This window comes from Mesocricetus auratus, unplaced genomic scaffold (assembly GCF_017639785.1).
Source record: "Mesocricetus auratus isolate SY011 unplaced genomic scaffold, BCM_Maur_2.0 Super-Scaffold_100028, whole genome shotgun sequence".
In the NCBI taxonomy this organism is placed as follows: domain Eukaryota; kingdom Metazoa; phylum Chordata; class Mammalia; order Rodentia; family Cricetidae; genus Mesocricetus; species Mesocricetus auratus.
The window spans coordinates 11128381-11153503 of NW_024429209.1; the positions used below are offsets into that span (position 1 = coordinate 11128381).

The 25123-nt window shown below is 47.4% G+C and overlaps 2 protein-coding genes across 4 annotated transcripts in view; both read left to right on the forward strand.

Annotated features, from left to right (window-relative positions):
* Dnttip1 (deoxynucleotidyltransferase terminal interacting protein 1) overlaps positions 1–19923 on the forward strand; it is a 23658-nt gene extending 3735 nt beyond the window's left edge. For all 3 annotated transcript variants that reach the window (XM_040732716.1, XM_040732718.1, XM_040732717.1), the window contains exons 4-13: positions 4216–4314; positions 7771–7839; positions 8067–8120; positions 8431–8489; positions 9618–9663; positions 13341–13399; positions 13490–13550; positions 17929–18000; positions 19405–19460; positions 19561–19923. In XM_040732716.1, the coding sequence (XP_040588650.1) occupies positions 4216–4314; positions 7771–7839; positions 8067–8120; positions 8431–8489; positions 9618–9663; positions 13341–13399; positions 13490–13550; positions 17929–18000; positions 19405–19460; positions 19561–19699 (714 nt within the window). In that variant the 3' untranslated portion in view covers positions 19700–19923. The remainder of the gene's footprint in view (positions 1–4215; positions 4315–7770; positions 7840–8066; positions 8121–8430; positions 8490–9617; positions 9664–13340; positions 13400–13489; positions 13551–17928; positions 18001–19404; positions 19461–19560) is intronic.
* A 1327-nt stretch (positions 19924–21250) lies between these two features.
* On the forward strand, positions 21251–23921 carry Ube2c (ubiquitin conjugating enzyme E2 C). Its single transcript, XM_040732722.1, has 6 exons — positions 21251–21446; positions 21775–21802; positions 22484–22570; positions 22996–23200; positions 23298–23357; positions 23687–23921. The coding sequence occupies exons 1-6, from the start codon at positions 21346–21348 to the stop codon at positions 23746–23748; spliced, it is 543 nt and encodes a 180-aa protein (XP_040588656.1). The 5' UTR covers positions 21251–21345; the 3' UTR covers positions 23749–23921.
* The last annotated feature ends 1202 nt before the right edge of the window (positions 23922–25123 follow it).

Consider the following 25123-nt stretch of genomic DNA (forward strand, 5'->3'; position numbering starts at 1 on the left):
GTTTTTGTTGTTGTTGTTTTGGGGGGGCTTTGTTAGTTTTTTCTGGTTTTTGTTTTGTTTTGTTTATGTGTATGAATGTTCTGACTGCATGTGTAGATAGATGTGTAGGTAGGTATACCATGTGTGTGCCTGGTGCACACAGAGACCAGAAAAGGGTGATGGATCCCCTAGGGCTGGAGTTTACCGGTGGTCCTGAAAACTAAACCCAGGTCTCTGGAAGAGCAGCCAGTTCTCTTAACCACTGAGCCATCTCTCCAGCCCCAGGCAGTTTTTGTTTGGTTGGTTTTGTTTTTAAAGTCAGGTCTTACTGGGTAACTCAAAAGTTTACAATCTACTATATAACCCAGGGTAGCCAGAATCGCTGGTTGGTTGGTTTGTTTTTAAGGGAGGGCCTGGTGTTAAGAGTGCATACTGTTTTTGTATGGAGGACCCTAGTTTGGTTCTCAGCATGAAGGTCAAGTGCTTACATCTGCCTGTAATTCCAGCTCTAGAAGATGTATCATCTCTGGCTTCTGCAAGCGCATACACTTAATTAAAAATAATCTTATAAACCAGGCATGGTGGCATGCACATACATTTAATCTCAACCCTTGGAAGGCAGAGGCAGGCAGATCTCTGTTCAAGGTCAATCTGGTCTACATAGCAAGTTCCAGATGAGCCAGGGCTACATAATGAGAACACATACATAATGAGGAATAAATGCATAAATAATTTATTTATTTCGATTTAAAAAAAAAGAATTTCTGTCATGCAGAGAATAGACTATAGGAGGAGCAGTTAGGAAACTGAACTAATCCCAGCAAGAGATGATAGTGGTTGAGCCTTAGCAGTAAAGAAGTTTATGTTCTTTTACATCCATGACTATGATCACAGAGTGAAGAGAAGACAAAGTATATACCCAAGGTATTTGTTCTGGGCAGCTATGAAAACGGCTGTCTTTGGCTTACGGGGATCAGAGCTCAGTTTTGGATCGTTCACTGGAATCCTGCCCTGTTTCATCTTCCATAGATAGTGGTCTACTCCTGAATATCCTATGTCCCATTCCGGCTCACACCTTCATTAGTTCTCACCCAGGCTCCTGCTATTGTCCAGATAGGACTGTTCTTTCCTTCTTTAAGACTACCCTCCTTACAGGCTGCACTGAGATGGCTCAGAGGTTAAGAGCACACTCTTCCAGAGGTCCTGAGTTCAATTCTCCGCAACCACATGATGGCTCACAATCATCTGCAATTCAGTCTGGTGCCCTCTTCTGGCATGTAGGCAGAACACTGTATATGTAATAGATAAATAAATCAATCATTTAAGATTAAAGAGATGAGGGCTGGAGAGAGCACTGGCTGCTCTTGCAGAGGACCCAGTTCATTCCCGGCACTCACATGGTGGCTCACAGCTGTCTGTAATTCCAGCTGCAGGAGACCAGCAATGTCTCCTGACCCCTCAGCACCAGGCACACGTGTGGTACACAGACATCTATGTAGGCAGAACTCTCATTCACAATGCTTCAGAATTTTTAATGAGATATTCTAATAATGTAGAATATTAACTATTATAATAATTAATAACAGACCTGGCATAGGAGTATATGCTTGTAATCCCTGTACTCAGGAGGTGGAAGCAGGAGGATAATCAGTTCAGGGCTAGCCTGAGTTACCTACTAAGACTGTCTCAGAAAGTGAAAGGCCGGGGCCATCCAGATGGCTCAGCAGGTACTTCACTAAGCCTGATAACCTGAATATAATTCCCAGAACACACATGATGGAAGGAAAGACCCAACTTTGCAGGTTGTCCTCTGACCTCTACAAGCATGCCATGACATGTGTACCCACATATACACATGCTATATGTATGTACATATAAATATAATAATATTTTTTAAGGTTAGCAGTATAGCTCAGCCTGTCTAGCATGCACTGACCCTGGGTTTGCACCTAAGTAAGCACTGCAAAAAAATTGACCGACAGCTGGGAGGCCAGCATGGAACTGATCCAGACCCCCTGAATGTGAGAGTCAGTGAGGAGGCCTGGGCAACCTATGGAGTCCGGAGCAGTGGATCAGTGTTTATCCCTCGAATACTGACGGACATCGTGTGTCCATGACACGGGGAGGGAAGCTCTCTCAGCCTGGACTCTTGGGGGAGTGCCTGGGCCCTACCCTGAGTGAAGTGACGGACTCTGGATGTCTCCTATGTGGAAGGAGTTGGCAGTAGGGTGGGGGGATGCGGGGGTGAGGGGTGCAGGAGGAGGGGAGGGAGAGGGAACTGGGATTGACATGTAAAACAAGCTATTTAAAGTTAAAGAAAAAGAAAAAATAATAGTATTTAATATTAATAAATAATATTTAATAACATTGATGGATAGATGGGTGGAAGAATGAGTAGATATGTAGTAAAACAACATGGTAGGACTTGAAACTGTGTATGTGGAGGGTACTAGATGTTCATTGGGCAATTCAACTTTTCTATTTCAAATTTTTGATAAAATATTCTCTAAAGCCAGATGTGCACATGCCTGTAGTTTTAGCACTTGAAAGATACAGACAAGAAGATCAGGAGTTCAGGCTCACCCTCAGCTACATATCAAGTTGGAGGTCAGCCTGGGCGGTGTGAATACCCTGTTCTAAAAACAAAACAGGCCGGTGAGACAGCTCAGTGGGTAAGGCACTTGTCCTGAAGCCTGACACCATGGGGTTGGACCCCAGAAGCCACAAGTGGGGGAAAGCACCGGCTCCACACAATTGCTATGGCACCAGCATACTGTCACACACATACACAATAGTACTAAGTTTTAAATGTTAAAAACAAAATAGAAAGTATTCCTCACAAGTAGTATATTTTTAAAATTAAAGCTAAAAGTAACTAAGACGAGCCTTGCAGAAATAGCTAATTGCCAGTAGTGACGTACAGTCTTCCAGCTGTGTCACTTGTACACAGCCTTCTCGTTTTAACTGATCATCACACAATAGCTCACCCTAATTCTTCATTGTAGTTACAGAGCAGTCTTTTTCATCATTATACCATAACGTAATTAGCTAGTTCCTAGGATTCAGGCTGTTTACAGTTTTTCTCATGTCACAAGAAATACTATAGTAAGCTAATGAGATGGCTCAGCAGGTAAAGGCGCTTGCCACTACACCTCAACACCTAAGTTTAAGACCCACATCGTGGACAGAAAGTACCAACTCCTGCAAGCTATCCTCCGACCTCCACATGCATACTAAATAAATACATGAATAATTAATGTAATTTTTAATTTAAAAATATTATACTGCAGGGACACTATAAATGCACTTCTTTATTCACTTGAGGGGGTTTCTGAGGGGTCAGTTCCTCAGGAGGCATTAAGGAGTGCTAGGGAAAGAGGACTGCTCTCCAGGACAGTGGTACTGTGTGCAATCATTTCATGTGCTCTACCTGGTTTTGTTTGTTTATTTGTTGTTTTGAGACAAGGTTTCTCTACAGAGTCCTGGCTGTCCTGGAACTCACTATATAGACCAGGCTGGCCTGGAACTCAGAGACCCACTTCTGCCTCCCAAGTGCTGGGACTAAAGGTATGCGCCATCACACCTGGCCCTCTCCCTGGCTTTTAGTATTAGCAGAGGCATTGAACTTGCTAAATGAAAAGTGACAGTGCAGCATTATAGTTGTTTCCAACAGGAGGAGCACTGTCTGTGGTTTCCATAATTTTCCAAGAGAGAACATACTTTCTCTTAGAGACAATTTGGGCTTTGTTTTGTTTTTTGTTTTTAATTTGGGCGTTTTTTTTTTTAAGAGTTATTTGTGTGTGTTAGCCCACTGAGACATCTCCTTGCTCCAACTTGAACACTCTAAATAAATGTGTCCCAGGCACCTCTCAGGTGTTTGGGGCCTCATTATGTAGTTCCTTGGTATTTTTAGAATCATGCTCTCCCTTTTACCCAGCAGAAGCTTCTGCCCTACTTATCTTCTGTTGGTGTTCTTGGGCAGGTCATCTTCCCTGTCCCACACATAAGGGACTGAGTATGAAAATGCAGTCATGACTTCCCACTGTCTTATGTTTTCAGCCTACATTGGCCCATTTGCTTCAGGTACTGCATTCTTTCTTTACATGTGACTATGAAATGGAGAGGCTGTGCAAAGGCCAGGCCAACAGCCATCCATAGTATCGCCACACTACACACACTCCCTTCAGTTAATGCACACGCGCAAGACTTCTGACCTGTCCCCATGTCCTCCCCTAGTTCTTCCAGAAGGCAGCACTGAATGTGCGAGACAATGTCGGGGAAGAAGTGGACGCAGAGCAGTTGATTCAGGAGGCCTGCCGGAGCTGCCTGGAGCAGGTAAGGACCAGGAGCAAAAGATTCAGTCACTAAGTCAGCTAAGAAAAGTGCTTTCTCATTAATGGGACTTGGGAGACATCAGTAAGCTACTTAGATCCAGGAAAAGCTTAGGGCAGTTGCTGACAGAGCAGGAAGAAAAGTATGTGCTAGGTCCTGGACAGGTGCATCATTTCACTTAGGTCTCTGTAAGAACAGGTGAAAAAACTGCTTAGCAAACTCACAGAAACATAGAATGAAATGGTGGTTACCTGGGAAGCTAAGGAAGCTGACAGTTACAGGGTGGGTTCACTCTGGATCTGATACTTGGAATAGTGACAGCAATTGTTGGTTCTTGTTTACTTTATTCTGCTAAGAAGGTGCTTCTTAAGTTTAACACATGTACACGCACACAGTGGCAGCTGTGTGTGGTGATGCTATAAAGCTGTGATTGTCATTTCATACATGCATCAGATTAGTACATTATACCCCCTCATGTATGTAATATCTGTTTGTCAGTTTTGCCACAATAAAGTTAGAAAAAAAAAATTTAAAAGCAAACCAAGGCCAATAAAATGCTTGTCCCCCCCCCCCCCCCGCATGATAACCTGAGTTTAATTCCCCAAGAACCCGCTCCTAGAAGTTGTCCTCTGACCTACATGTAAGTGTTCAGACACATACACATGCACAGTAAGTAAATAAACAAAGCCGGGCGTTGGTGGCACACGCCTTTAATCCCAGCACTCGGGAGGCAGAGGCAGGCGGATCTCTGTGAGTTCGAGGCCAGCCTGGTCTACAGAGCGAGTTCCAAGACAGCCTCCAAAACAATACAGAGAAACCCTGTCTCAAAAAACCAAAAAATAAAAAATAAAAAAAATTTTGTCACATTTTTTAAAAGGCAAGCCAGGAAAATAAATTGTAATTCATGATACACCTCACCTCTACAAGTGGCTGTGGATTCCCTTAAAGTAGCCATAGCCCCTTTAGGGCTGTGGGACCTAGAACCCTTTTCGCCTCCTCTGTCTCAGGTGTAGTCAGGGGATTTGACTTCAGTTCTCTAAATGACTGCGTTCCAAGAGAACCTGTTTGTCTGTGTCAGCTGCTGCTATTATAGGGACTGTCAGCACTGACCATATTCTTTGCCTGACTGAGTCTGTTAAGTATGCTTTGCTTGACTATGACAGACAAGCTACTCAAGCCTCCAAAAGGAGCAAAGCCACTGCCTGAACCTCAGCTCTCACAGGACACAGCTCCTGCAGGCAGTAAAAACCGACCTTCTCAGAGACTGATGCTTAAGCTACCAGATTCCTGAGAGGCCAGCGTCTTTACTCCAGGAAGGAGTGTCATATATGAGCAGTTGTAAAGTTGTTAACAACAGACATTTGCTAATAGTGTTTTCATAAGGCTGAGCTGAAGCAGGATTCAATTGAGAAGACCTTCATTTACATGGTTCTCAAATCCTTCTCTGTGTGTATGTATGCGCATGCTCCATGGCAAGTGCTGAGTGCATGTGCTCATGCTCCATGGCAAGTGTCTAGAGTCAGAAGACAATTTTCTGAAGTTCTCCCTTCCTCCAATGAGTCCTGAGCATGGAACTCACGCAGATCATCAGGCTGCACAGTGCATTTGCCTCCTGACCCCTCTCACTGGTCCCCACTTGTTACTTTATGCTTCTTAGTATAGCAATGTGCAGAATGGGCATAATCCTTACCCTTGACAGTACTGACAAACGGTTGTCTGTGAGAGTTTGCTAGATGAGGAGTCCAGGGAAGAAAGGGTGTAGTGTATCGCAGGAGCAGGAGCAGGAGTGGCGAGTGTTACTAGATGAGGAGTCCAGGGGAAGAAAGGGTGTAGTGTATCTCAGGAGCAGGAGCAGGAGTGGCGAGTGTTACTAGATGAGGAGTCCAGGGGAAGAAAGGGTGTAGTGTATCTCAGGAGCAGGAGCAGGAGTGGCGAGTGTTACTAGATGAGGAGTCCAGGGGAAGAAAGGGTGTAGTGTATCTCAGGAGCAGGAGCAGGAGTGGCGAGTGTTACTAGATGAGGAGTCCAGGGGAAGAAAGGGTGTAGTGTATCTCAGGAGCAGGAGTGGCGAGTGTTACTGGTTGCACAGGGTAGAGGCAGTAGTACATGGCATGACTGCAGAAGTAGGCAGAACACTCAAGCCCAGTGGAGGATGTGGACCAGACTCTTCTGGAGTGTAACTCGGCAGCACAGTGCTGGGTGGAGCTCCATCCCTAGCACTGCAGGTAAAAGAAAGAAAGATTGCTCTGGACCACAGCTCAGTAATTAAAGGTGCTTGCCCAAGCCCGACAGCCCATGGTGAAGAAGACACTGACAGCGTGCTCTAAGTTGCCCTCTGACTTGCACACATATTCCACTGCATACATGCACACATGCGCACACACAGCGAATTAATGTAACACAAAAGAATGCAAACTTTTTCTTGCTTTAGAAACGCCCCAATACAAATCCATTGACTAGTTGTGTGACCTTAGGCAAGTTACCTCCCTTACTGTTTTCTCAGCTAAAAATAAAGGCTCTGTCTCAAAGGGTTATGAGGATTAAATGTGTTGATGATATTAACAAAAGTTCAGTAAGAGTTCCCTACTATATCATACTGATAGAGTAGCTATTGTAGTTGATTTTAGCCAAAAGACTGAGAAGCAATTACATGCTGCATTGACATGTAAAGGTAGAGAGTGGTTAAGAATGCTGGCTGCTCTTCCAGAAGACACTGGTTCAATTCCCAATACCTACATGGTAGCTCACAGGCATGCATGTAGACATACATACAGACAAACACCCATAAAATCTTTTGTTTAAAGTGTGTGAAAATGTGGGGGTTGGGGGAATGGCACAGTGATTTATAGAGACCCTGAGTTCAGTTTCCAGCACCTACATCAAGCAGCTCACAACCATCTGTAACTCTGACTCTCATGCCACCACCCCCTCCCACTTTGCCAAGCCAAGCCTTCTCTCCTTAGGGTTTTTCACCCCTTCCTGCTACCAGAACACACACACACACACACACACACACACACACACCTTTGTTTTCTTAGACAGAGCCTCACGTTTGTCCAGGCTGGCCTTAATCATGCAGCAATCCTTGTGGCTCAGCCTCCTAAGTGCTGAGGTTAAAGTGTGCTGGCTGCTGTGCTTCACAAACACTGAGCACACTCCAGCCTCTGTTTACCAGCTCTTCACCATGATCATGACCAAAAGAGGGTAGTAGGTGTCTCACCAAGTCCTTCCCCTTTCCTCCATGGTCAAAAAGCAAAAACAAAATGTGTTCCATAGCCACTTTTTATAAATGGACACGTGTGCTAATGCCTCTCTGGCTTGTTCATCTTAGAACATAAATGTGAGTGCCCATGCCTTTGTGTTGATAGGGAAAAGTTGACCCAGTCTTAAGTTGTTTTTACAAACTGCTGCGCTTCCCTACCAAACTAATGATTGGCAACACTGGTCTTTCCCTTTCAGGCAAAGCTACTCTTTTCAGATGGAGAAAAAGTAATACCCAGATTGACCCATGAACTTCCTGGGATCAAGGTCAGAGTTATTTTGCCCTAAGGCCTTCGGGTGGTGGGGAGACAGTCAGGTGGGAGGCAGGTAAAATATGTGAGCCCAGGAAATTTCACACACCATCACAGGTAGGGCCAGGCCCCAAAGGACTTCTGAGATCTGGGTCAGATGGTGGCTAGAGGGTGGAGTCCCATAAAACGGCAGTTCCCAGGCACTAGCCTCGCACTGACTCCCTTCCCGTTTGTTTCCTTCAGCGTGGCCGGCAAGCAGAAGAGGAGTCCCACCGAGGAAGCCCCGTACCCAAAAAGGTAAGTAAGCGTGTCCCCTGCTGGGTTACAGCTAGGAAAGGGCCCTCTTGTTCCAAAAGAAGGTTGGGCTTGCATTGCCTTTGGACTGGGGTGGCAAGGAGAGAAATGGTTGCTTTCCAGGGCACTCCCAAGGTCATTTGTTTTTTCTGGATAATTCCACTACTTGATCTAGCCCCAGCACACTAGAGCAGGGATGCTCCCCATGGTCAGGGCTCTGCTCTCACTGGACAACCATCTCCACTGACTGCCTGGCCCAGCACACAAGAATGCTACCCACAGGTCAGGGCTCTGACAGCTCTTCTTTGTGCAGAGGAAAGGTCGGCCTCCTGGACACGTCCTGTCAAATGACCGGGCAGCTGCTGGCATGGTGTGAGTAGGGGCCACCAGTGCTGTAAGAGCTGAAGGGAACCAAGGGAGGGAGGGGCCGTGAATGGGAACCAAGGGAGGGAGGGGCTGTGAATGGGAAGAGACCATAAGTGAAAGTGGTGGACGCAGGTCCATTGCCCTGCGCTACTGTGGGAGAGGCTTGCCCAGTATAGGTTAGGAAAGGGACCATGAGATGGAGTTGCTTTATGCTGTTTTTACAAAACCCAGAACAGTTGTAGCTTGATTAAACACCAGACCTGATTCATGAATGTTTAGAGCTGGTCTAAGTACCAGTTTCCAGCTAGTCTCTAAATAACAGGGTAATTAGCGGATTTAAAACAAGAGTCAGAATTATATGCCCTAGTAGGAAGGGCATGGTAGTGGGCTCCTGAGATCCCTGTACTTAGGGAGTGAAGGCAGGATGATCAGGGGTTACTGGCTATCCTCAGCCACATGGTGACTTAAAGGCCAGCCTGAGCTACAGGAGACACTCACAAAAAGTCATATAATTATTAAAATGTAAAACACTTACTTCTACAGAGTGATCATTATCAAAGAGCCCTCTTAAATTGTTTATAGAACATTCTAGATACATCACAAACTCAGTAGAAATACAGAGCTATCTGAAACTGTCCCTGTCCCCTTCATGTACACAGACTCCCTGTTAGCAACACCTGACACCAGAGTGGCACCTTTGTTACAACTGATGAATTTACCGTGACTTAACACCATCATCCAGCTCATGGATGCATTGGTTCATGCCTGGTGTTGTGAATCTGAGTTTAGAGCACCCTTCCTGAGGCCTTTTTACCCTGTCTTGGAGACAGATTCTTACTCTGTAGCCCTTTTCTGACCTGGAACTCACTAAGTAGACCAGGCATTTTCATTCTTCAAACACAAGTTGGGCAGGGCAGCTGCTGCCTTATCTCCTTTTGACAGATGAGAAAACTGCAACTTGGAGATTCCTGGACTTGCCCATCACTGGGTTCTAACGTGGTTTCTGGTAAAGGCTTTTCTCCCTCTATATTTCTAATGAGTTTCCAGAAAACAGTGTGCCATCATCACCCCTAGTAAACTTCATTCCAGGCTCTGTCCTTGGAGAATTCACCTGTCTTCTTTCCTTCCAAGCAGATGGAAACCAAAATCCTGTGAACCAATTCGCCGAGAAGGTCCCAAGGTATGCTTATATGAATGTGACAGTGGCCAAGGCTCTGTGCCCTGTGAGGGAAAGAGGTCAGAGGTGATACACCTCACACCATTCCAGAACCATCTTCCCCATCTCTGCCTTTTGCCACCTTGGCCTCCAGACAGTATTCCAAGGGGGAGCTAGAATTAGAAGCAAAACAAAGAGCTGGGCTTGGAATAACTTGGTAGTAAAACACTTGCCTGGAATATGGAAATCCCTAGGTTTAATCCCTAGCATGGCAAAAAGAATAAGAAAAAAGAGACAATAATAATAGTTATTTTTTGTTCTGCTCTATTTTTCCCATTGTACACTGTGTGATGTACTGTGAACACATTCCTCTCCATACTCTGCTACTTTCCCTTCCTCTGAGCCCTACCGTTTGTCCCCTTTGCTCCCCTAAGCAGTTTTCTTCTACATTCATGTCATTTATACATATGGAGGCCTGACAGGAATGAGGCCCAGGGTTTGATTTAAAGTCAGAGCATCGTGCTGCATATCTATAATCCCAGCACTTGGGAGGCAGAAGCAGGCAGATCACTGCAAGTTCAAGGGCAAAAGCCAAGTTCTAAATGAGAGGGTTGAGACTTAATGGTAGCCACTAAGTACTTTATATGTGAATCTCTCTTGTCTGCTGTCTGGCTTATTCTCTATGATGGTTATGAGATACGGATTGTGCTCCTCTTCTGAACCTGGGCTTCCTTCCCTGAGAACCCTGTAGGCAGAAGTGGTCTTGTTTCCTGGAGTTCTCTCTCTCATGCTCCTAATAAACTGAGGCTTGCGCGTCACACAGGTAGTCGGTGGTAGAGCCAAGTCTCAAACCCAGATCTAGTGACACCTTTAGCCTGGTTACCTCCAGGATGTTTTTACAACTCCTTTTATGATCAGAATTCTTTTTTGTTTGTTTTTCGAGACAGAGTTTCTCTGTGTAGCTTTGGAGCCTGTCCTGGAACTCGAGCTATAGACCAGGCTTGCCTGGAACTCAGAGATCCTCCTGCTTCTGCCTCCCAAGTGTTGGGATTAAAGGTGTGCCCCACCACCGCCCCAGCTAAAGGCATAAACCACCATACCTGTCAGCCTGCTCAGGGAGGGACACCAGCACCCAGAGTGGGCTAAGCCCTCATACATAAATCACTAATTAAGAAAATGCTCTAAGGAACTGGAGAGGTGACTCAGAGGGCCTGAGTTCAATGCTCTTCCAGAGGTCCTGAGTTCAATTCCCAGGAACCACATGGGGGCTCACAACCATCTACAATTCAATCTGGTGCCTTCTTCTGGTATGTAGGCAGAACACTTTATATGTAATAAATAAATAAATAAATCTTTAAAAAAAAAAAAGAAAATGCTCTATAGGCAGATAGGGGCATTTTCTCAGTTAGGAGTCCCTCTACCCAAATGACTCTAGTCTAAGGCAAGTTGACATTAAACTAGCCAACACAACCAACTTGTCTGGCCCTCTTTACTTCCCTATAGTTGTCATGAATTTTCTTCTAAAATCTTCAAGAAATGTCTAGAACTCTAAAACTTAGAGCTGGTGATCCTACATTCTGAATCTTTCTGTTCTTTCTAAGCCCCCTCCCCCCTTGGTCCTAAGAGGGACTCTTCCTCAGCATGACCCATATAATAGGCATCCCTAGAACTTCTGGCCCACTTACCTGAAGCCCCTCTGTATGACTTGGGGATCAAACTCACATCATCAGACCCGGAGCAGTGCTTTACCTGGTGAGCCATCTCATTGGCTCTTTGAATCTTTTTTTTATTTTAGTGTAAATTTTTTATGTGTATGTATGTGTGTGTGTGCATATGCATGGATGCACATGAAGGTCAGGACAGGGTGTTATATTCCTTTAAAGCTGGAATTATAGGTAGTTGTGAGCTGCCTGATATGAGTGCAGGTGCTCTTAACCACTGAGCCACCTCTCTAGTGTGGGCACAGGGATCTTAGTCATCCACACTGAACGCTTTCAGGACCAGGTCTTACACCTCCCTGCTTTAAACCCCATGTATCTTCCTGTTTACTTGAAGCTGCACAGGTGTGTCAAGACAGTTTATCTAGGATGCAAGGACAATCTGGCTGCAACATATGTCACCCCATTGGTCACTGGAGTAAGGATGCTGCATTCTCATCCTAAGAGGGCAACTTTCCTTGGCAGAAAAAGGTCATTCTTTGGTTAGGGGTACACAAGTAGCTGTGCCCCCCACTAGAACCTCCAAACAAGTTCTCAAACCCAGCAGATCCAAAATTGCAATGAGGGGCTGGAGAGATGACTCAGCTGTTAAGAGCACTGGCTGCTCTTCCAGAGGACCTGGGTTCAATTCTTAGCACCCACTGTCTGTAACTGCAGTTACAGGAAATCCAACACCTTCACATATGTGTGCACATAAAATAAAAATAATAAAAGAAAACAAAAACTGTAATGAGGATCTTTCCTCAAAACCCGTTTGTTGTTTTCTTATTTGGGGATAGGATCTCTCTATAGCCCAGGCTAGCCTTGGACTCAGGATCCTTCTCAGCCTCACAGGTTCTGGGCCTGCAGGTGTGCACCATGGTGCTGGGCTCTACTTTCTGTGGTGATGATTGTGCTGGAGATTGAACTAGGGCCTTGATTATGCTAGGGAAACGTCTCCTGCTAAGTTGCACCCAGCCCACTCTTCAGATCTTGTTTCCTATTCCCTGCCTTAGTATCTTTGCCTGTTGCCTTCCCTCCCCTCTTGGCATGCAGGCAAGCCTTATCCTGTGGCTGTATTACAGTTCCTGCCCCTCTTCCTCTCTTGACTGTTACTGTAGCTCAGGCACTAATTTCTTGAAGTGCTGATTTGTCACAGCAGTACTCCTGTCCATCATCCGCATTGCTGAAAGAGTAAACTAGCATTAAAGTGCATCAGGCTCTCCCTGCAGCAGAGGGCTAGTGGTTCCCTCTGGTCTGGATCGTACAACACAAACCCATCACTCTGGCCTAGGGGCTCAAATTCTCTGTGCTTCTCTCTCCAGCCTCCTCGATTGCCTCTCATTTACTTCCCCTCTCCTTCAGCAACGCAGAAATTACATAGTTTCTCCAGTATTCCAAACCAATACTCACCAGCCTTTATATATGCTGCACTCCGTCTAGGATGCCCTTTCCTCCCACTACTTGTCTGAATAGCACTCAGCCTCCTAGAAGTAATTTCAGGGATTTTCTCTTTAAGAAAGACTTTCTGTCTACTCCACCCATCCCTTTTGACGCCTCTCATGCCCTGCCATGACATGGCCCCATCAGTGTCCTTTCAGTATGTATGTCTGGGACTCTTGGCGGACACTCTGTATCGTGTGTGTGTGTGTGTGTGTGTGTGTGTGTGTGTGTGTGTGTGTGTGTGTGTGTGTGTGTGTGTGTTTCTCTATAGTTTTGGAGTCTGCCCTAGAACTCAACTCTGTAGACCAGACTGGCCTTAAACTCACAGAGATCCACCTGTCCCTGCCTCCCAAGTGCTGGGATTAAAGGCATGTACCACCACCATCCAGCTGACAGTCTGTATCTTAACTCATCTATCACTGTCTAGCACAGGGCCTAACATATCATAAGGACTCTATTTCCTATGTAGTGGTTGAATAAGGAGAGAGGAGGAAAGGATGGGGGAGTAGTGCTCCCCGGCGTAGCATATTAAACCTCTCATCACTGGCCTGTTTCTTTCAGTGGGACCCAGCTCGGCTGAATGAATCTACCACCTTTGTTCTGGGGTCTCGAGCCAACAAGTAAGTCTGAGACGCTTAGTACTAACGGAGAGGGGGCTAGCTCAAGGACCACTAACAGGATCCTGCTACCACTCATCTTTCGTTTTCCAGGGCCTTAGGAATGGGAGGCACCAGAGGGAGAATCTACATCAAGCACCCACACCTCTTTAAGGTAGGTGAAGGCTGGAAGGACGGAGACATACCACTGCATGCATGTAGATAGCTTAGAAACTTCGAGGCACAGAGAAGTGTGGACATTCACTGACCTGGTGGTCAAGACATCTGGTTAGTTCCCTTTAGCCGCCTCCTATACCTTTTGCCCATCTGTGCCAAGCCCAGTTTGGAGAGCTCCATTTGCCTTATTCATGCAATAGTATATGCCTATAATCCACCTGCCCTCCACTATTCAAGCTAAGTCTGGGAACACTGGAACCCTCCCCCCCTGCCCAACTTCTTTTCTGCTTTTAGTTTTTGGTGAGGTTTTGTTTTATTTTGTGTTTTGAGATAGGATTTCTCTGTGTAGACCTCGCTATCCTGGAACTGTCTGTGTAGACCAGGCTAGGCTCAAATTCAGAGGTTCTTCTGCCTCTACCATTTGAGTGCTGGGACTAAAGGCATGCACAACCATGTCTGGTCCTGCTTTTATCTTTGCTTTGTGTTGTTTTTTTCGAGACAGGGTTTCTCTGTATTGCTTTGGAGTCTGTCCTGGAACTCACTCTGTAGGCGAGGCTGGCCTCAAATTCACAGAGATCCGCCTGCCTCTGCCTCCCGAGTGCTGGGATTAAAGGCGTGCACCACCACCACCTGGCTAGTTTTTTAATCATAGAAATGTAGATCCCTTTCACCTAGTATGATGATGCACACCTATATTCCTAGCACATAGGAAATAGAGGCCAGAGGATTTGGAGTTTAAGGCCATGCTCTGCCACTGGACAAATATATATTGAGTGCATATTAAACAGTGAACACTCACTGAATGCTAGACACAAAGCAGTGAGGAACAGAACCAAGGTAGTGGCCCTGTCTCAAAAAAGGGAACAAGAAAATGGCTGAGTCTGGAAAGAGGCAGCAAGACAATCAGGTCAGCCTTAGCGACATAGTGAATTGGAGGCACCCTGAGCTGCATGGGACCCTGTCTAAAAAGAAAGGGATGGAGGGAGGGGAAGAAAAGGTTCTTTTATTTGTTTTGTTTTGTTTTTTGAAGCAGGGTTTCCCTATGTAGTCCTGGCTGTCCTGGGGTTCACTATTAAACCAAGCTGGCCTCTAATTTATAAATGTCCTCCTGCCTCCAGTGCCGGAATTAAAGGCGTGTGCTGCTGCCACCTGGCAACTGACTGGTGTTTTTACAGTTGTCAGTCTGATAGATGACATGTTAGTTGCTTATCTGTACTACAAGAAGAGCTCCCCCTCATCTTACTTTTAACAGCTGTATAGAGTTGATAGGATTGTTTTTCCGAGACAGTCTCATGTTGCTGTTATCTAACTCACGCCAGGTCCTCCACCTCCACCTCCCAAGTGCTAGGATTATAGGCCTGTGCCACCATGCCCAGCAAGCCCTTCCTTATTGGTGGGTATTTCCTTCCAACCTTTTTTTTTTTTTTTTGGTTTTATGAGACAGAGTTTGTCTGTTTTGGAGGCTGTCGGTCCATCCTGGCCTCGAACTCACAGAGATCCGCCTGCCTCTGCCTCCCGAGTGCTGGGATTAAAGGCGTGTGCCACCAACGCCCGGCTTCCTTCCAACCTTTTGCTGATAAAAACTGCTCCAACAAATGCCCTTGTTTATATGCCTAAACTACTGTGAAGAATAAATGCCCGAAAATGGGATTTCTGTGTCAGCAATCACACCCTTTAAATTTTTACTATGAATCTTGGGAAGTGAGAAATTATTTTAAAACTCAAAGGCAAGTAACCATATTTATGCCAGGCATGGTCACAGGAAGAAATCACAAGTTAAGAGATCAAGCAGAGCCGGGCGGTGGTGGCGCACGCCTTTAATCCCAGCACTCGGGAGGCAGAGGCAGGCGGATCTCTGTGAGTTCGAGGCCAGCCTGGTCTACAAAGTGAGTTCCAGGACAGCCTCCAAAGCTACAGAGAAACCCTGTCTCGAAAAACCAAAAAAAGAAAAAGAGATCAAGCTGACCTACATATGGAACCCTGCCTCCACAAAATAATAACCAGGTTTTCAAGCAAGAGGAACCAGGGATGACTCAGTGGTAGAGCACTTGCCTAGCATTTGTGACAGGCACCTGTAATCCAACACTTGAGAGGCAGAGGCAAAAGAACTGCCATAAATTCTTGGCCAGGCTAACCTGGGCCATCTAGCAAGATGCTGCCTCCAAGCAAGCAGGCAGCCACTTAGTTGGGATCCCCACTTCTCCATTTAAGCAGCCTGCCCGTCTTATGACAGCCAGCTCTTGTGTGTCACTCACTGCATTTACCACTTTGCACCATCATTGTTCCTAACAGGAACCCTGTTTAAAAAAAAAAAAGCCAGGTATAGTAGCACACATCTTTAATCCCAGCAGACAGATCATATGAGTCTACAGAGTGAGTGCCAGGACAGCCAGAGTTACACAGAGACCCTGTCTGGAAAAAAACACAAAAAACACTGTAAAATAAATACTGGCCCTCTCCTGAGACCTTGACAAGGTCTTAGCCCAGGCTGACCTTAAATTCACCTTCAAGTTGAAGGCAACCTTGAACTCCAGATCATCCTGACTCCACTTTGCAGGTACTAGGACTACAGGCAAGCACAACCATTGTGATGATTTGAAAGAAAATGGTCCTCAAAGGAGGTGGCACTATTAAGTGGTGTGGCCTTGTTGGAGGAAGTGTGTCACTTTGAGGTTTTATTTATGTTCAAGCCATGCCCATTGAGACAGTTCACTTCCTGTTGCCTTTGAGTAAAGATGTAAGAACTCTCAGCTCCAGCACCATGTCTGCCTGCATGCTGCCTTACTTCCCACCATTGACTAAATGGATAATGGGCTGAACCTCTGAACTATCAGGAGCCAGCCCAATCTCCTTTATAAGAGTTGCCATGGTCTGCTGGGCGTTGGTGGTGCACGCCTTTAGTCCCAGCACTTTTGGGAGGCAGAGACAGGCGAATCTCTGGGAGTCTACAGAGAGAGTTCCAGGACAGGCTCCAAAGCTACACAGAGAAAATCTGTCTCAAAAAAACAAAAAAAAAAGGCGGGGGATTATCATGGTCATGGTGTCTCTTCACAGCACTAGAACCCTAACTAAGACAACCATGCCTGGTTGTACTTCTCTCCATTTTTCAAATAAGGAAACTTGAGTCTGGAGGAAGTTACCACCCAGATTTCTGTCATCTACAAAGTGGTAACTGAAACCTTATTTGTCTTTGTCAAACTCTAGAACCAGGTGGTTTACATGATGCTATTTCTTGACTTTTGTTTTAGGAAATACAGTCCTGTCAGGTATTAGCACATACTCAGAGGCAGAGACAGGGAGATCCAGAGTTAATCCTAGCCTGGGCTACACAGTGATACCTCATCAGGAGCCAAAAAGAAAGAAAATACTGACCCCCCATAATAATTACAGGTTTTATAAGGCACTTGTAATCATTTTAAACAGGCTCTAAAATACTTGCCACTTATTTCCAGGGATGCTGTATTTTAAGAATGAGGACTGTCTTAGTTAAGGTTTCTATTGCTGTGAAGAGGCACCGTAACCATAGCAATTTTTATAAAGGAAAACATTTAATTGAGGTGGTTTCATTTTCAGAGTTAGTCCATTATCACCATGGTGCAACAAGGTGACGTGCACACATGGCACTGGAGGAGTTGAGATTCCTACGTCTTGACCCACAGGCAATAGGAAGTGATCTGCAGCACTGACTAGGTTGACATGTATGAGACCTCAAAGCCCATCTCCACAGTGACGCTTCCTCCAGCAAGGCCACACCTGCTCCAATAAAGCCACACCTCCCGGTAGTGCCACTCCCTCTGTGGGGGCCAGTTATATTTAAACGACCAGGGGACTTACGGGAAACAGACACTTACCCAGTCTCTGCAACTAGTTTGCGGTCCCTGGCTTTAGTGGCTTGGCTCAGCCTGCACTCTTAGAGATCCTAGAGCCCTTGGGTACACATATCTGTCTAGGATAGGGTCCCTGTAGTGGTTTGAAAGAAAATGGCCCCCAAAGGGAAGGCACTGTGAGGAGGTGTGGCCTTGCTGGAGGAAGTGTGTCACTGTGTGGGCGGGCTCTGCGGTCTTGCTCAGACTTTCCTCAGTGTGACTGTCAGTCAGCTTCCTACTGCCTGCAAGGTGTAGTGCTCTCAGCTCCAGCACCACATCTGCCTGCACTCTGCCATGTTCTCCGTCACAATAATAATGAACTGAACCTGTGACACTGTAAGCGAGCCACCCCAGCTAAATATTGTGTTTAGAAGAGCTGCCATGTCATGGTGTTTCTTCACAGCAATGAAAATCCTAGTTAAAAACAGTCCTGTTGGTAAGAATTGGTAAAAGGCCAAGAACCCTTGCCATTAAGCTAATGTGTCCCCCCACTAACTGTACCCCTCACAGTATGCAGCAGATCCTCAGGACAAGCACTGGCTAGCTGAGCAGCATCATATGCGGGCAACAGGCGGAAAGATGGTAAGCACTGTTGTCGCGTGTACCGAAGACCCACCCCACCCAGGGACCACGAGTCCAGCTCCTGGCCACAGCTTCGCTCCAAATTTGGTAGATGCCCTAAGCACCAAAACTATGGGAAGGGAGATCTGTGAGGCCTGTTCCTCCATGCTGAAGAGCAGACTGGGTCCTGTTCCTAGGGCTCCCTCTCTCCCTTCTCACCCCCCACCTACATGTCAGATGACTATAGGAAAGGCAGTTTACAAGGCTTTTTGTTTTTGTTTATTGAGACAAGGTTTCTCTGTGTAGCCCTGGCTGTCCTGGAACTCACTCTGTAGAACAGCCTGCTCTCAAACCCAGAGATCTGCCTGCCTCTTCCTCCCAAGTGCTAGGATTTAAGGCAAGTGCCACCACTGCCAAGTTTTATGTCAAATTTTTAAAATATGTTTGTTTCCCAGAAGGCCAGGAATAGTGAATGTACCACACCTGTAATCCCAGCACTTGAGAGGTAGAGGCAGAATCAGGAGTTTAAAGGCAGCCTCCATTATCTGACAAGTTTTAAAGCTAGCCTGGGCTCATGAATCATATCTCAAAAAAGCAACGAAAGGCAATGAGGCAGGCTGCTGGGGATATGGCTCAGGGTTAGAATGCTTGCCTTTGTGTGTGTGTGTGTGTGTGTGTGTGTGTGTGTGTGTGTGTGTGACCCCAGGTTTAATCCCTAGTACTAGCTTTAAAACTTTATTACATTATTTAGTGTGTGTTGTATCTGTCTGTGTATGTGGTATGTATAACCCCAACACTTTGAGGATAAAGCAGGAGTACTGCAGTGAGTTCAAGGCCAGCCTGGGCTACAAGAATTACAGGCCAGCCCCAACCACAGAAACAAAAACAGATACCATATGTGAGCTCAAGGACCAAAGACCGTGGTTCTATACAGACCCGGGAGAACTCAGCGCTGCAGCCACTTCATAGCGGCGCTGCTGACTCAACAAGCCCTTCTCCATACCACTTCCTCCTGTCTCCTCCATTCTGCTAGCGCTCACCATTGTGTTATAAACCACATTGAGTGTGTGTGTGTGCGCGTGCGTGCGTGCGTGGTGTGTAAGCCATAAATAAATTAATCCCCAGAGCCAGGATCCATGACACATGCCTGAAATGCAGCTACTTGGGAGGCTGAAGAGGGAGTGTGGTTCAGGGACCGCCGGAGCAACTCTTTTTCCTTAGTCACTGGATCTACTCCTCTGCCTGTAAAGTTTCTGTTTGAGTAAGGGCACTCTCAAGGAGCCATCCCTGTGCTTTCCTCTGTACTCTTGCCAGGTGATCTGTACTGCACCCTGAGTCTGTCGAGTAGTAGGCCTTACATATTAAGAGTGTTCTGAACTGCTGTGAAATGACTCAGGGGCCTTAATCACTCCCCCTTGCCTCCAGGCCTACCTTCTCATTGAGGAGGACATTCGAGACTTGGCTGCCAGCGATGATTACAGGTAAAACAAAAGGGACTCTCCCTATCCTCCCATCTGCCTCAGTAGGCACACGGATGAGGCCATCACTCTCCCATTAACATCCCTACAATGTGTCCCCCAGAGGATGCTTGGACCTGAAGTTGGAGGAGCTGAAATCCTTTGTCCTGCCATCCTGGATGGTTGAGAAGATGCGGAAGTACATGGAGACACTACGGACAGAAAATGAGCATCGTGCTGCTGAAGCGCCACCCCAGACCTGAGCCAGATGTTCTGGCTACTGCACTTGGCAGCCTGCCTCCAAGACCCTCTGTCCCTGACTGACCGCCTAAGGCCATCCTGGGGACTGGGTCTAATGGGATCTTAGCAGCATTAAGCTGTACATGAGCTAGTTTGTAGTGACTCACCGAAGAGCACCCAGACTGGCATGTGGTTCTGTGTTTTTAAAGTTGTTGGACTAAGAAGCAATTAAACAGTTTGTAATAAACACGGATGGTGAGCCTGCTGTGATGCCTGCCTTGGGGCTGACGAGCAAGGGCTGAAGTGCTAGGCACCTCTGAAAAGGACCACCTACCTGCCCACCCCATCTTACCAGGAAAACTTTTGGGTTTTTATTGTTTGTTTGGTTGTTTGTTTTGGAGACAGGGTTTCTCTGTATAGCGGCCCTAGCTGTCCTGAAACTCGCTCTATAGACCAGGCTGGCCTGGAACCCACAGAGATCCTCCTGCCTCTGCCTCCCAAGCAACGAGATTAAAGGCGTGTGCCACCTCCTTATGCCGAAACCTGTGTTCTCTGCCAGTCTCCCTTGTCCTTGTTCCAATTTAGGAACCCCATGGGGTTTGATGACCTACCAAAGGAAAAATGCATTTGCACTGTATCATCCCAGTGTTGCAGGCTAACACACCCACCTGCAGAGGTGGCGCAGCAAACTCCTGGAGAACCATAATATGAATTACATTTGGGAAGAGGAGCTGTGGGAGACAGGGTCTCTGTGTGTAACCCTGGCAGACATCAAACTCAGAGATCCTCCTGCCTCTGCCTCCCGAGTGTTGGGATTAAAGATGTTTTGTTTCCTTGAGTCTCATATAGCCTAGGCTAGCCTAGAGGTGGCCTTAACTCCTGACCTGCAGGTCTCCACCTTCCAAGGGTTTGCGGGCATTGCACCACCTGAACCAACGTTTTCTAATAAACAGGGGGGCTGCTCCAACCTGCAGCCTTAAGTTCACCTACCTTCCTAGGCTTTTTAAAAGTTCTTGGGACCCAAACGGAACGAGTTTAAGTTATTTTAACAGGGTGAGGGGAAGAGACTTCCGGCTTGAGGGAGACAAAAATGTCAAGCTCTTAGACACCCTTTTCCGGAAGAAGTAATCCCTGCTGGGCTTGAGCCTGAAGGACCACGGGTTTGGACAGAGGTTCAATCACCGCGGGCATGTGGTGCACTCATTCGTGTAATCTCACCATTTGGTAAGTGAAGGCAAGGGAGATCTAGAAGTCAAGTTCATACCTGGCTGCGCAGCCTATCTACGGGACAACGACAGAAGTCCGGGTTCCGAAAAGACCGGGGAGGGGGGAAGTGTATGCACGTGGGCGATTCCTTGGCCCTTTAATGGTTGGCATCGTCCAAAGGCCACCAATCCGCTACCGATTCGTTAGTTAATGGCAGCCTTCCCCGCCAATAGGCTGTCTGACGTTAGTCCCCGGCGCCCAATTGCGGCGCGTTACTGGGTGACCTAGCGGTTGCGCAGGGGTAGAGCGCTCCGGGGCGTCCCATTGGCTGGATCAAACCCAAGCGAGTCTGTGATTGGCTGGAGTTGCGGGAGGGTTGCGATTCAAACGCGGGCGGCGGCCCGCAGCCCCGCAGTTGCTCTTTGGTCTCCGCACTCCTGTACCGGTGCCAGCGCTCCCCGGGATGGCCTCGCAAAACCGCGACCCAGCTGCCGCCAGCGTCGCCGCCGTTCGCAAGGGAGCCGAGCCCAGCGGGGGCGCCGCCCGGGGCCCCGTGGGCAAAAGGTGAGTGGTATGGAGGTCACCCCTGGGGCCTCACCCCCAGGAGCCGGTGAGACTTGGGACACATGAGGGGCACCAGGAACGCAAGAGATGAAAGGCTGGTGGCGCTGCCAGTCGGTTCTCAGAAGACGCCCTAGGAGCGCTGCGGTTATTTAACATGCAGCAGAAGGTTCACCCGGCCCTCCTGTAGATGACTAGTGTGCCCCAGCTTAACCTGCCTTTGAAGAAGGGGCGAGGCCTCCATGACAGCTCCTCAGGATAGTAGAGTGGGAGGTAATGTAGTACCTCGGCGACATCCATGCCTCGCAGTAACCCCTACTTCTCTTGGCAGGCTACAGCAGGAGCTGATGACCCTCATGGTAAGATCAATTGGCTCCCCCTCCCATCCCCCACCCAGTTACCCGTAGCCTTCTTTCCTGCTTCAGGCTCCTTGCTAATCCGATGGGTGTTTTACTCTTTCGTGGGCAATCCTTCCGTCACCCACCCTTACTAGATTACAGCAGCTGCCTTCCCCATCACAGGACGCTTATCTGGGCTCACCCCTATCTCCTTTGGGCCCCAGCTCTAACCTCACCCATCCCCACCCTTCTTGGAATTTCTAATCCCATCAGACTTTGGAATTCCCTCTTCTGGTGGTCCTGCTGCATTACCCTAAATATCAATCCTTACGTTCTAATGCCATATTAAGCATTTGAGTTCAGGCTGGGTGGTGGTGGCACACGCCTTTTATCCCAGCACTTGGGAGGCAAAAGCAAGCGGATCTGAGTTTGAGACCAGCCTGGTCTACAGATGGAGTTCCAGGACAGGCTCCAAAGCTACAGAAAAACCCTGTTTCGAAAAACAAACAAAAAATTCGAATGCCATGTGCTTCCCTGTTCCACCCTTCCTCCTAGCCTAGTGAGGAAGCTGTGATTTGCCTCTAGCTGCGCTGTGTAGGGCCCGACTGTGATATCAGGGCAGGCCCATCCAGTCAGTGATCGCCTTTGCTATGCCTAAAAGTATACACTGGAATCCTGAAGCTGGGTGTGTTCTCCCCCCAGATGTCTGGTGACAAAGGAATTTCCGCCTTCCCTGAATCCGACAACCTGTTCAAATGGGTGGGGACCATCCACGGAGCAGCCGGCACAGTGAGTGTGGCCTGGGAGTGGGTGTCACTTAGAGTGTGGCAGAGAGGTGAAATCCAAGTGCTAGGCTGGCTGCAGTTCCCTGGGCCTGCACACATGCCTGAGTCCTGTGGCCATGTTCTTTGAGTATAATGGAAAGGGCCTCTTTCCTTGGAGGGAGGACCTGGGCTGGTGGGAGACCACAAGCAGCTACCCTTTGCTAGAGATCTGGATTTAAGTCAGACAGGATCTGAGCCAAATCTGACTTTTCACTTTCTTAAGATACTAACTGCACCATTCTGGTGACCCTCAGGATTCCATGTCTTTTGATCAAAAGGTTGCTGATAGCCCCCTGATAGGAAGAGAAGGTACCAGGGACTAACTCAGACTCAAATTTGGGGGGACGGTGAGCAGGGGACTTACTCTGCCCTTCTTTCCCCAAATGCCAGGTATATGAAGACCTGAGGTATAAACTCTCACTAGAGTTCCCCAGTGGCTACCCTTACAACGCACCCACCGTGAAGTTCCTCACACCCTGCTACCACCCCAATGTGGACACCCAGGGCAACATCTGCCTGGACATCCTCAAGGATAAGTGGTCCGCACTGTACGATGTCAGGACCATCCTGCTGTCTATCCAGAGCCTGCTAGGAGGTAACTCGTGAGACCACCCACTCCTGCACACCATGGCCATTGGCCAGGGCCCCTGAGTCCACCTCTATCCCCCTGACTATTCTCACTCCATCCACAGAACCCAACATCGAAAGCCCTTTGAACACACATGCTGCTGAACTCTGGAAAAACCCCACAGGTAGGTCCTCCTCTGGCCTCCAAAGGGACCCTGGGCACTGTATTGAACTCTGCCCGGCTGCTGATCCCATACTCAAACTGATAGAGTAATCTTTGGATAGAATGTGCCTCCTGATCCCAGGTGATGGGAGTACACAAGGAGGCAGGTGGCCAGCCTGGTCTGGAAACAAGTCTGTGAAGGAGCCAACTAGAGGGCAACTGGGGGGAGGGGAGGGGAGGTCTGCTGTGCAGGAGGGTCGGGGGAGGTCTCCTGTGCAGGGAGAACACCCTGCCAGCCTCCCCTATCCATCTATCCCATCACTTGCCTGACACCTGCTTGTTCTCTTCCAGCGTTTAAGAAGTACCTGCAGGAAACCTATTCAAAGCAGGTCTCCAGTCAAGAAGAGCCTTGACCAAGATGTCCAACCTCTCTTTTGTGTCGTCTTTTTTTCTTAGATGGTCTGTCCTTTCCTTGGTTTCTATTCTAAGCTGTGGTGTTATTTTTGTTTTATTTGTTTTTTTAAATTAAGTCTACTTGAGCCCTTACATGTATATTAAATAAATACACATTGATTGTTTTTGTATAGATTGCTACCTCAGAGTTGATTGTTTTTGTATAAATTGAGGCTCAGATGCCAGAGGTACTTGGGACAAGACGAGGTCTAGCTTAACATCTGGGTTCTAGCTTGTTCCTTACAGGGTTGGAAGCAGCTAATAGACAGTGAGGCTGAGTCACTAGGATGCTATTTATCATACTGCACACATTCTTTTCATGTATTTGCCCGGAGGTATAGCTCTTGGGCAGAGAGCATGTTTAAAACCTGTGAAGTCCTGAGTTCAATTCCAGCACCAGAAATAATGTCTATTTGTGAGGTATCACAGCAGGTCCTGTGACTGTCAGCAACAGTGCCTGTTACAGTGAGGCTAAAGTAGACCCTTTAGCTCAAGAATGTGTAGGAGAGGTGGCGCAGTAGACACCCGCTTCCTAACATGTCAAATGGGGTACCCAGGTTGCCCACTGCAGCCCAAAACTCTGGGAAAAACAGACTGAGCTCTGGACCCAGATCCCCCACAGATGGCTCCTGCTCCATCCCCATGAGGTGACTGCCTAAGTTGTCAGCTCTGCAAGAAGCTGGTTGTACAGGCCTGTGGAAAGAGGCAGGGGATGAGTCTAGTCTATTAACTACTGTTAGCCAGAGCTCAGTCCTGGGCCCTTCCTACAGTCACATGTGAAAAAAATGTGAGCTGTCAGCTCAGAAACTAGTATTTTTAGTGTTTCTCTTGGGCATAGAGCTTTATCCATCAAAATGTGGACAAACCCACTTGGGATCTTGTTAAAGTACAACTTCCCTTGGAAGGGCAGCAGACGGTTGCTTCTGGTGAGCCCCAATCACTCTTGTTGCAGGCTAAGCTAACAAGGTGTTCAGCAAAGGGTGTTCAGTTGGAAGAGTGCTTGCCTATCATGTATTAGACCTTGTGTTCCATCCCCAGTACCACATTAACCTTGTGTGTGCCTGGAACCCCAGCACTCCAGGGAAGTACAGGCAGGAAGATCAAAAGTTCAAGATCTTTAATCCTAGCACTTGGGAGGCAGATCTCTGTTGAGTTCGAGACAAGCCTGGTCTACAGAACTAGTTCCAGGACAGATTCCTGTCTCCAAAAAAAAAGTTCAACATCATCCTGGACTTCATCGTTTGAGGCCAGTCTGAGATATACCCTGTCTAGGAAAAGGAAGGGAAACTGAGCCAGGTGCTGGCAGTGACTCCCCTATAGTCCCAACACTTGGAG

What these genes read in the sequence shown, in the direction of transcription:
- Ube2c (XM_040732722.1), top strand. Translation starts at nt 21,346, where the DNA reads ATGGCCTCGCAAAACCGCGACCCAGCTGCCGCCAGCGTCGCCGCCGTT. An exon ending in AGGAGCTGATGACCCTCATG is followed by an intron (nt 21,803 to 22,483) that starts GTAAGATCAATT and finishes TTCTCCCCCCAG; the next exon opens with ATGTCTGGTGACAAAGGAAT. An exon ending in TCCACGGAGCAGCCGGCACA is followed by an intron (nt 22,571 to 22,995) that starts GTGAGTGTGGCC and finishes CCCAAATGCCAG; the next exon opens with GTATATGAAGACCTGAGGTA.